The sequence below is a fragment of the Sarcophilus harrisii genome, chromosome 4 (genome assembly GCF_902635505.1).
Source record: "Sarcophilus harrisii chromosome 4, mSarHar1.11, whole genome shotgun sequence".
Taxonomy (NCBI): Eukaryota; Metazoa; Chordata; class Mammalia; order Dasyuromorphia; family Dasyuridae; genus Sarcophilus; species Sarcophilus harrisii.
In genome coordinates this window covers 123,927,770-123,940,487 of record NC_045429.1, presented here as the reverse complement: position 1 = coordinate 123,940,487, position 12,718 = coordinate 123,927,770, and the positions used below count along the sequence as shown (strand labels likewise).

The following is a 12,718-nucleotide window of genomic DNA, read 5'->3' as shown; positions in this document are numbered from 1 at the left end:
TGCTTCTGTCCCTGTTATTTTATGTCTGTGTTATTTTTTTATTATAGCTTTTTATTTACAAGATATATGCTTGGGTGCTTCTGTTCCTGTTCTTAAAAGGCCGTTAATTCTACCTCATAAACTGAATCCCCCCAAATGACTCTAACTTAGGCTGCCCAAAGACAACAGTTCCTTTGTTAACTTGATTTGAACTGAATTCTCCTTTTATCACAGTAAATTATGGAAATGTAGGTAAAATAGTGCTATTTTGGGAGGACCAGATGTCTACCCTCTAGCTAGTCTTGAATATTGAAAAATTCACCTGTGAGAGACTCTTTAAACACAAAGAGAATTACAGTCATTATAGATATTACCTTTGCAAGTAGACAGTGTGAATTGGAATTGAAGGGCTCATTCACTGGTCCATATTGAACACAAATAAAGTATAATTATGATGGATGTTACCTGCACAATTGGATGGACTGTGACTTTGTGTAGATCTTGCTGAGCAGGCTCTTGGACCAGGCTGGATGCCACAAAACTGAATCCTCTAAAAAGATGATGAGCATTGGCACTTGGAGGAACACCAGGGGAATCTGTAGATGAACCAAAGTTACGATAAATAAGATAAGAAAATTTTTTATGCTAATCATGGTGAAAGGGCAGGGGCAGGAAGGGAAGTAGGAAAGAGATGGGGCTTGTAAAATGCAAAACAAAAACAAAATCCAGTAACTTCAAATGTATTTAGTAGTCACCTGCCTTGGATTGATTAGATCTTTCAGTTTTGAGATGAGAGATGATTGTCAATTAGGAAAATGTGGGACAAATCTTGCCTAATGTCCTTCATTTGTTATTTATTTCCAGTTGTGATTAACTGCACCCCCATAGTTCTTTTAAATGGAAAATTTAGAGCTTCAATGTAAGCCGTTTTATTTATATTACAAAAACACTAACCTACCCAGTAAGGATTTCTTTCCTTGTCTTTTTCACTCTTCTATACTTCACTTATCCTGGTACTCAAGAAGCTAGGGATTAGTTCCTTATATTGTTTTCAACCCTAAACAATCTCAGTTCAGGGACTATGTTTCCCCAAAGGCCTCTGCTACAGACTGCTTTTCTCTTTTTGTCTCAAAATGTATCATTCCAAGGATGATTTCCAGTGTGGGTTCATTATTCTTACTTCACTAAAAAGAGAAATGTGTTCACTGGGGATTGTTTGCACATCCTGGAGACATAAGCCCTCAATTTAGGCATGACTCAATAATCTCCCCTGATGAAGATATGAATATCATTAGAAATTATGCATATAAAAAAGGGATATGGTGCCATATGATGGCCAAATCATAGGACAAATGATTAAATATCACCTGAATCTCATGAATACTTTGTGTGGAAGAATTCAGGGTGGAAAAATGATTGACTTATTACATGAAAGCAGAGTTAGGTAGGAGCCATCTCCAAATGCCCTGACTTAAATTCTCATTGTGAGCATTTTCAACACAGAAATAGACAAATGCTACCATTCAGAGTTCAATTGATTGTTTTATTCTCTAGACCTAATGAAGTGATGGAAAAAATGGTGATAATGCAGACTTAAAAGTGTGTTGTATGGATACTTTCTCACCCCCTGAGAGCTGGAAGTTAAATATTTATCATCATGTTCTTCCTGGAAGCCATTTATACTTATGGCATGATAAAATCAAATGAAATAACATATATAAATGGGCATCTAGGTACCACAGTGGACAGAGTGCTGAGCCTGGAGGCAGGAAGATGGGTCTTCCTCAAATCCAGCCTCAGACACTTATTAGCAATGTGACTCTGGCAAGTCACTTAACCCTGTTTGCTTTAGTTTCCTCATCTGTAAAGTAAGCTGGAGAAGAAAATGGCAAACCATTCCAGTATCTTAGCCAAGGAAAGCCAAAAGGGGTCATGAAATGTCAGAAATGACTAAAAAAAATCATAAAAAAAACTAATCATCAAAAATATATATAACACATTTTGCAAATCTTGAAGTGCTATGTAAATGCTATCATAATTGTTATTAATATAAAGCTTATTAGCCACAGATTATTTTATCTAGCAATTTTGCTATTCAATTGATCCAACTCTTTGACTAGTCCATGATCAAACCGCTAAGTGTCTGAAGATGGATTTGAATTCAAGATGAGTCTTTCTGATTCCAGGTCTGATATTCTATCCACTACACCAATTAGCTGATCTATATCTAACTGTACATTGAAATTATTACATTTATTGTTATTGTATATAATTTAAAGAAAACTTTATAAGAAAAACTCTTTCTGTCTAGTTCATAAAGTAACTTGAATTTTAAGTATTACATTTTCTACAATATTTTAAGGATAATAATTGTAATTAGAATATATAGTGTTTTAATTTTTGGAAGGTAGTTTGTATACATTATACTCTTTCACCCTCACAACATCTCTTTGAATTACAATAGATAATATTATGTCCACTTATATATGAGGAAAGGCTTAGAGAGATTAAGATGATGATAGCATTAACAATATTACTAACAACAATAATAAAATATGCAATTTCAGTAATGAACTATATGTTACATAAAGAATTAATCTTGAGGAGTTGTTGAAGGACATTTATAGACACTAATGTGGTAAAAACTATTCTTTTATAATGTAGAAAAAAAACTTTTTTTTATAGAGATACCTTGCTCAAATGGTATAAGGAGAGCTAGTATTTGTTATATTTATGCAATTATTGCATTGTGAGGCCTATCATATAATAAATTCATATGCTAAATATGTAAAAAGCATACTTTATATATTATTATGAGAGGCATCCAAGTATAGAATATAACATGATGACCATGAAGCGAGGAAGATATAAATTCAGGTCATCCCTTTGATGTATGTTGGCTACTTGAATTTAGAAAAATCACTTAATCTTCCTGAGCTCCTAGGCTGAGGAGGTCTTTTATTTTGAATCTGTTTCTGTGTAGGAGGATGTACAGCTTGAGTTGTAGGAATAAAGTATAGGAATCATGTTTTAATTTCTTACTTTTACTTTAATTAAAAAATATGCAGCATAAGATTTCTGCTGAAAGAAAAACAACTGATTTATGAACAATAATGAGTTGCTAATGTCACAAAAATATTTTCAGGAAGTAATTAGCACTGGAAAAAATGATGATAATGAATGTTGTCTTGCACCTTTCATTTGCTTAGATTCAGAAACATGAATGTTGCTATATAACCTAATAATTTTTTTCAGGATACGAGTGATCAGATCACACAAAAAGGAATAACTAGATTTCTCTTGGAAGACTTTATATTTTTGCTTATCTCCAATTTTTGACTTTAATGAGGAAAAATTTAAAACCTAATATCAAAAAGGCAATGTGTACCAATGGGAAATCTTAATCCTTTCCAATTTATTTACAAAGGTATTATCATCACTTAGTTTCTCTTTTCATGAATGTCCAGTTGTAGACACCACCATAATGACTAAATTAATATAATCAGAATTGACAGTGTTTGGGGCTAAAGTCCCAAACTGCCAGACTATGGAAGCTTAATTAAAAAACAGAAGGCATGGATGAGTAGTTTTTGGAATGTGAAAATTATTCAGTGCGAGACACACAAGACAACAAACACATTTTTTGAAATATTGCTCTGTTTTTCTTGCTTGCATACAAGCTTCTCTGGATGGATGGGTTTCCATTTCATTTAGTCTGTTTGTACTCCATCTTTCTTTTTAGTTCACCCTATTACTTGCTGCCTCTTCAAAATTCCCCAAGCTGTCTTGTAATTCATTGAAAAGTGCAACCACTGAAGAAAATACAAGTGGATACATCATTGCTTTCAGCTTCTTCAAATGACAGGCATTAATTTCCTCCCTGAGATTTCTAGATTTAAAAATCTGATTTTATTGAAGGGAATGCTATCACTGATTTTCACAGGTCATAGAAATGTTAAGGTCTGGGTATATACTTAGATGATCAGTATTCTCTTTTATATTATGAGAAAGGAAAAAATCACTATTAGGTTTTATACACTCATTAATTGAAATATAAAAGCAGCAATTTCTTCCCCCATACTTTTACTTCATCATGTATGCATCAGGAGAAATTATTGAAGAAATAATGGCAAACAACTAAAATATGGAGCAACGTTTAGGAAAGGTTGAAATAATTAAAGTCTGAATAGTTTTTAAATGATAACTGCATGATGGATGATGTGATTAGATTTGGTAAAGATCTGTGGGAGAATAATTCTTTGGTATTACACCATATTATGGAACACAGAAAAAAAGGTTAAAATTAAAACTTGAAAAATTAAAACTGAGTAGATTAATTCCCCAATCTCTATTTTTAACAATAGTTTCAACCTTCTCCTAACTAACTCTTGCTGCAACATTACTGAGAGGTAGCAAAATTGATTTTAGTTTCTATTATTTTTTCCTGTGTGGAGGAGATAGTGCCAAGGTATAACAGGCAAAACACAGAGGGAGAAAAATTCATGCGATCTGGACAATATCCAAAATGTATATTTGGCCCCTGGAGAATTGATAATCACTGTATCACTTACATCCATAGCTTTAAGTCTAGTTAATAAGGAAAGGCAACAAACAATGATGATAGTTTTCTATTAAACATAGTTTATTCATGTGGTTCTCTGGCTCCTAGATGTCTGCCTCCTAGCTGTTAGGCAATATTGGAAAAATATGTCATTGGCAGGAATGGCTGATTCTTCCCCTTTGTGCTTCCCATACTAACCTGTAGGGGTCCTGGATGTGAACTCAGGATCAAAATGAAATGTATCTTCAGGTCTGCCCACTGCTGGTTTAAAAGGTGGCTTGATTTCTTTTCTGTACAGCTTCTAGAAGGAGAGCAACATAATACACGGAAAAAAATTCATATGCTAAACAGGAGGCTGTGTGCATTGGGTTTTTGAAAAAAAAGTTGTTTCTTTTCTCAGGTCATCTTAACTTAAAAAATCACAGAAGAGCTGGAAATAAAATAGGTTCATTATGGAAGGTAAGGAGTGAACACATGGTGAATTTCTTTGTCTAAAAAATGAAGGAACTGAATTAGAGCATATGAATGATGTATATAAAATCATTTTGTAAACCACAGAACATTTTACACATGACAGCCATTATTATAATTAGTGGAGTGAAATAACATGGGTTCTCCCTTCTAATTTATGATTTCATATGCCTTAGGTGGACACCCATGGGTGTTTGAGTTTATCCATATTTTGTTCATCAATCAATCAATCAATTAATGAACATTTATTAATCATAAAGCACTATGGTAGGCACTGGGGTTAGAAAAATGAAAACATCTCTACCTTTAAAGAGTTTACATTCTAATGTGGAGACTTTATACATTACACATACATTAATACTTATATATGAAATATATTCAAGATAATTACAAAATAAATTTGTTGGAGATGGGGAGAATCATAGAAATTAGAAAGCTCAGGCGTGTAATGGGTGGTATACAAATATTGGGAATGCCCTTCTTCTTTGGTTTCTAAGTTGTCTATGAAAGCAATTCCAAAGGAGGAGCTTCTAAAATGGAACAATAGTAGAATGTTGAAATCATTGTTTTTAACTTCCTATAGTGACCACTTAGAAAGAATTGACACTCATTTGGAGGTAAAAAAATTGCATTAGGATTTTTAAAAAAATATATATTCTTGTTATATTATAATGACATAGATTGAAATGAGAAAGCTTTTTTCTATGCATCCTTTCTCCATGGGACCTGCCTCATTTTAAGATTTGTATATTTCTTGTGGGGTAGAAGAAATAACTGACAAGGTTTGAGATCTTGAAAGAGCTTCATGAGGAAAAGCTCATTATTTTAACCTCAGATTATTCTTGTTCGAGCATATATTATTGCATTAATATAGAATTAGTGAGTCCATTTTGCCTTTATCCACCATTTTGGTTTCAACTTCTTGAAAGTTATCTGATTTGAGAAACTTTATAGGATTACTCTGCTATTTCCCTGTTATCTCAATGACTTCTGGATCCCCTTTACTAGTAAAAAAAAAAAAAAACAAAAAAACAAAAAAAAAAAAAACAGGTGTCTCAATCCCTACAATAATGTTTTTCTACTTTCAATAATACAATAACTTTTGAAAACAATGGTCAGAATCTTTGTGTGAACCAAGAGCCTGATTTGTTCATGCATTGCTAAATAAATCATTGAATATAATTGCTCAGTGCCTTTATGTTACCATTATATGTGTTAAGCACATGTATTCCAAAAGCAGGTATTTGGGATATGAAAGAGGTTGTCCAGAGACTTGTCAATTCTGGTTATCATTATCTACTTTCAGTACAAAATTTTGGGGTACAAAATGATGCCATGGAACAACATCATTAAGCAATATGAAATGTTCATCAAAACTACAAGTAGGAGTTTAGAAGAGAAAAACGGCTTTGGAAAGTGAACAGCTAACTAAGAAAATGCTGTATAGGTATGGAATCTATGTATCTGAACTACAAATTAAAATATTGGAACAATGGGTTGCTGATTAATGATGGAGTACATATAACAAGGGCCAATTTTTTAAAAAATGCATTCCCTTGGAGACTTATGAAATTGATAGGATTTTAAATTGTAAAAGAGGTAAAGAGAGAAAAACCCAATAATTATAGATCTACTAGTATCACTGAGAACCAAAGAATAATAGAGGTGAGGGCTGAAGAAAGAAGAAAAAACAAAAACAAATCTTGGTCTATATGCAAATATACAAAGTGCCAGTAATAAAGTAAATCAGAGATTGCAATACTAAGGGCAGTTTTTGACCTCAGAGACTTTGTAGGATGAAATTCATGATTGAAGTTGGCTCTGGCAAAGTCCACCTTGTTCAAAAGGAGTGGAAAAGTAATGCTCTAGATTAGTAAACTTGAGATGTGTAGAAATTCAGGAACTCACATGTAGAAAACATGGTGGAAAATATTTAAATGTGGATCAGTGAAGGGAAAGCCACAAATGAGTCTGGCCTAGGGTAGAAGAGATGATAAAGGGAAATATTATTCTAGTTCTGATTTTGACAAGTAAGGAGAGCCCAGCTATTGAAATAGAAACCGTGGGATTAGATTAAGTGACCCCTTTATCGTAGCACTTGTCTTAAAAGAGAAAAATGTTAAGCAAAATCTGGTGTTTGTTTTATATGTTGGAAGATTTCAAAGGGAATAATTAGTAATGAGTAGGTCTGATCTTGTGGACTAATATTTTACAGAAGTTGGTCTAAGAAGAATATGAAGATTTGTAGTTTGATATTCTATTTAGAGAGTATTTAACTTCATATATATATATATATATATATATATATATATATATATGTTTGTTTGCATGTTGTCTCTCCCATTACATTGTAAGTTTCCTGAAGTCAGAAACTTTGTCTTACTTTTTTTGTGTCTTTAGCACTTAGTATAGTGTCTGGCACAAGCTATTGTTTCTGATCAGTTGTTTCAGTCCCGTCTGATTCTTCATAAATCCATTTGAGATTTTGGTGGCTCAGATACTGGAATGATTTGCAATTTCCTTTCCCAGCTCATTTTACAGATGAGGAAACTGAGGCAAACAGGGTTGAGTGACTAGTTGGTAGATGAAACCAGATTTGAACTAATGAAATTAGGTCTTCCTGATTCCAAACCCAGTTCTCTATCCACTGTCCTAGTCTAGCACATAGGAGGCACCTAATATATGTTCATTGATTGGTTGATACAAGCAGAAATGATCAAGCAAAGGAAAAGTGAGATATGGAGAGACCTATCTGGCTAAAGAGGAAACTCATAGGGTAGAGCTCAGATGGTAGAGTAGAGAAAGCACTGCAGCTGAGTGCACCCAACATTCCCCTCCAAACAACTTTAAAATAAAGTATCAATTTGAATTATGGAGTGGTAAAGACAACCAAATGTCAAAGTGAAACCTTTTTTTAGTCTCCAAAAACTTATGAGGGCAGTCGTAATATATAATTGTGGTGGAATATTATTGTGATATAAAAATGATGAGGTGGATTGTTTTAGAAAAACCTGGGAAGACTTATATGAACTGAAGCCAAGTAAGATGAGTAGAGTCAGGCAAATATCATACACAGTAACAGAAATATTGTAACAATGACCAACAGGGAACAACTATTCTGATGGAGAAAATGATCCAAGATCTTTCCAAAGGACACATTATAAAAAATGCTGTCTACCTGAACTCTAAGTGCAGATTGAAGTGATTTTTTTCACTTTGTTTTTCTTGCTTTTTTCCTGTTTTTCTTTTTTTCAACATAGCTAGAATTGAAATGTATTTTGTATGACTTCACATGTATAGTTGATATTAATTGCTTGCCTTCTCAGTGGATTGGAAAAGAGTGAAGTGAGGAAGAGAATTTTAAATTCAAAATGTTTTTAAAAAAAGAATGTGAAAAATAGAGAAAGAGGAAACTCATGATCTAACTCAGATTTTCAAAATAAAGTTATATAAAAAGCTCAAAAAGAAAGGGCAGGAATTTGTGAAAGAGAACTAAGGTAATCAGAATAAAAATATTCTTATTGCTACTGAGTCTTTTACATTTAAGAAAACAAGTCAAGAATCAAGGCTGCAAATATAAGGCTAGGAGGAATAGTGGCGATAAGCAGAGCAAAAGTTATTTATAGTTATATTTCAGGAAAGCCAAATATTGAATGTTGCTCAGTTACTTTAATGACCAGAAAGTGTTCCAGAATGCACAGATAATTGCTTTATATATTAATTTGAGAATATCAAAAGGAGAATAATTATTCAACTCATGTAATATCTGGTCATTTCCAGCTATTAGTGAATTTCTAGAATTGAGTTACTACTTAAACTCGTTCCAGAAATAGAAATATACTACTTTCTTTAGTGACGCACTTGTATAAACTTCTCTGACACATACACTTGTTGGAGGAAATTTAATAAGCAGAAGTAAGCTCTGGGCTATCACTGACATATTAGCCTTTAAAGACAAGACAAGATAACAAAACAATACTGTTAGACACAGAATATTTGTGCCTGTTTTGATAACCTCTATAAATCACCTTATATGATGTATGAATTGAATTATTATATAAATATCTTGCCTTAGGTAAAACTCATAACTTCTTTCTATAAATGTCTGCTTCCTCTTGCGGCTATCCTACTGATAGCGCTCATTTCTATTGTCAAGACTTGTTCTTTTTGATATGGAGGCATAAAATATAAGAATCACAGGATTTAATTTTTCTTTTTTATTAAATAGTATTTTATCTTCCCCCAGTTATATTTCAAGGAAATATTTAGCATTCATTTTTATAAGACATTGAGTTTCAAATTTTTTCCCTCCTTCCATATCCTCCTCTCTTCTGAAGATGGTAGGCAGTTTGATATATTTTATAGAGGTACTATTAGGTAAAACATTTTCCTTATTAATGACAATTGTGACAGAAGAAACATATCAAAAGGAAAAAAAATATGATGAACAGGGAAATTTCAGAAAAACTTTGAAAGATTTATAAGAACTGATACAAAGTGAAATGAGCAGATATCAGCAACCTTGTGTGATGATCAACTATGAGTGACTCAGGCCTTCTCACCAAACCAATGATCCAAGACAAGTATAAAGGACAAAAAAGGAAAGTTTTACTCATATCCAGATAAAGAATTGATAGAGACTTCCTGGGGATGGAACCAAAATGGTGGGGTAAAGCCAGGAAGCTGCTCAAGCTCTCCCAGTTTCTCTCGAAAACCACACGACCCCCAGCCTTAACAGAGTCTGATGGAATGAAACCCCTCTCCAGCTCAAGATAGACTGCAAAAACTTCAATAAAGGTCAGTCTCTTTGGGGTGAAAAGGGTATTCAGCACTGGAAAAGCCAGTGAGAGGGTCTTAATCACAGCAAATTAGCAACTGAGACCCTCAGTCCTGACTCACTGAGCCAGTGAGATCAGTGGGGTACTCTTCAGTCCCAACTTAGAAAGCAAACTCTGGAAAATCAGGCTGTTTCCTGAAAAGAACAGATAAAATTACCCCCTGCAAACACAAGGAGCCCTTCTGCTCAAAGCCAAGGCTAAAAGTGGCAGAAGAAGCTTAGTTCAGTGCCCGTTTTACCCCAGGATTAGAGTTCAACCTAAAAGTTAAAAAAAAAAAAAAGAGGAAATATCAAAAGAAAAGGAAAGAAAATGAACAAGAAACAGAAAACCTTGACCATAGAAAGCTACTATGGTGACAGGGCAGACCAAACACCAACTTAGACGAGGACAAAATGTCCACAGAAGAAATCTCAAAGAGTGAGATAAATTGATCTCAAGCCTTCTTGGCTTCTTGGAAGTGCCCATAAAAGACTTTAAAAGGCAAATAAGAGAGATGGATGTAAAACTGAGAAAGGAAATGAGAGGTATGCAAGATAGAGTCAACAGCTTAGAAAAGGAAGGAAAAAAAATTGACCAAAGAAAACAACTTTTTAAAAAATACAATTGGTGAAATGCAAAACAAACAAACAAAAAACAAAACAATTCCCTGAAGAAAACAACATCTTCAAAAGCAAAATTAACCAAATGGAAAAAAGAGATACACAAGCTAACTGAAGAAAATTATACATTAAACCTAGAATGGGGCAAATGGAAACCAATGACTCTATGAGACATCAAGAATCAGTCAAACAAAATAAAAAGAACGACAAAATGGAAGAAAATGTTAAATATCTCATATGAAAAACAGTTGACTTGGAAAATAGATCCAAAAGAGACACCTTAAAAATTATTGATCTACTTGAAGGCCATGGCCAAAAAAAGAGCCTGGACAGCATCTTCAAGAGATCATTAAGGAAAACTACCCTGAACTAGAAAATAGTAACAGAGGGGAAAATAATCATTGAAAGAATCTATTGATCATCTTCAGAAAGAGATCACACAAAGAAAACCCCAAAGAACATTGTTGTGAAACTCCAGAACTACAATCTAAAGGAAGAAATACTGCAAGATGTTAGACAAAAACAATTCAAGTATCAAGGAGCAACAGTCAAGCAAGCAGTTCTTGGGGAAAATTTCATATCTCTAAATAGCTACATGAATAAAACAGAAAGAGAAAATCAATGAATTAGACATGCAACTAAAAAAAGCTAGAAAAAGAATAAATTAAGAACTGATGAACTCTGGATGCAGAGAGAAATATATTTCTTCTACTTATCTTACTCTTCCTCATGGAATCATGGGATTTAGAGCTGGGAAGAACGTGCTAATTCTCTTCCCTTTTTATAGACAAGGAAGCTGAGGCAAAGAACCCGACATATGAATAAGTCTAAATGGCCAAGTTAAGACCATGATGGTACTAAGTAACAGAGCCACAATTTGAACCTAAGTTCACTGTAACCCTAGCATTCTTTCTATCTTATCACTCACAGGTAACTTCAAAGGAGGGATAGCTAGTGGACTTTCAGTGTGCTACAATGATATTCTCATATTAAACAAGCACATGTTGAACCTGCCCTGATTAGCTTAAGGGAGAAAATGGATAAGAGCTGCAGAAGATGGGCAAATGTAGATGATTTACAACTGCATTGTTGGAAAGAACATCCAACTTAATCTATTATATAAAATCACTCTTATTTCCTATAACAAAAATGTTCTTTGCAGTTAAGGGACAGAAAGAAGCAAATAATAATTTCATAACTACTGAATTTGAGGATTATGCAAAATTGGGAGACAAATATAATACAGTAGAGATAGAAGCAGGATCTTAAAAGATATTAATCTTGATAAAGTGAGAAGTGGATTTTAAGAAAATGAAGTTCATGAGGGACAACTGAAATTCTAGCATCAGGATAAAAAAGAATTAACTAAATATAACATGAGAGAAATAACTGGACAGCCATTCATGTGAAAAAGATTTGGGCATTGTAACTAGTCTAAAAGTCAATAGTGTGACAAGGTAGACAATAAAACCTTACATAATTTTGGTTTACATTAATAGATTATGTCTATAGTAAGAGATGTGATTCTCCTTTAGGTAAGATCATATTGATGGTAAAGCACTCAATTGTGGGAGTTATATATCAATGTGTTTCTTAAATGTATTTTCTAATTCTGGATATCTTGCCATTTGAGGTTTGGCTAAAGGAACTAGTGGTGTTTAATTTGGAGAGAAGATTTAAGGGACTGTGACAATTGCCCTCAAATAGTTGAAGGGATGCCATATTGAAGAATTAGACTTATTCTATTGGGCCTTTCAATCTAAATCCAACCTCAAAAATACTTGCTCTGTGACACTAGGCAAGTCACTTGGCCCTTTTTGTCTCAGTTTTCTCATCTATAAAAGTGAGCTGGAGAAGGAAATAGCAACCATTCTAGTATCTTTACCCCAAGTGGGGTCACAAAAAGTTGGACATTACTGAAAATAACTCAACAATAACAACAAAAGTTGAATGGATTCCATACTAAAACAGAATTAGATTTATTTGATTATGCCTTCCTACCCAAATTACCTTGATCTATGTAAATATCTATGTATACATATGTTTCCTTTATCTCAACTATAAGTTCCTTGAGGGCAAATATTTTCATTTTTATATTTGAATGCCTAGTATAGTTCCTGGCATATAGTAGGCATTGAATAAGTGTTTACTGATTAGAACAAGAGGTCAAAATCAGAAACAATAGGTGGAAACTGCTAAATTGGATTATGGTTTTGTAGAAACAAAAACTTTCAAATGATTAGAGTTGTCCCAAAGTAGACACTACTGTC

At 33.4% G+C, this 12,718-nt stretch overlaps 1 protein-coding gene across 3 annotated transcripts in view; it reads right to left on the bottom strand.

Moving 5' to 3' along the window:
- RPS6KA2 (ribosomal protein S6 kinase A2) overlaps positions 1–12,718 on the bottom strand; it is a 504,379-nt gene that overhangs the window by 47,226 nt on the left and 444,435 nt on the right. For all 3 annotated transcript variants that reach the window (XM_031937506.1, XM_023503337.2, XM_003769607.3), the window contains 2 exons: positions 4,739–4,841; positions 445–575 (listed from right to left, as the gene is read on the bottom strand). In XM_031937506.1, coding sequence (XP_031793366.1) covers positions 445–575; positions 4,739–4,841 — 234 coding nt within the window. The remainder of the gene's footprint in view (positions 1–444; positions 576–4,738; positions 4,842–12,718) is intronic.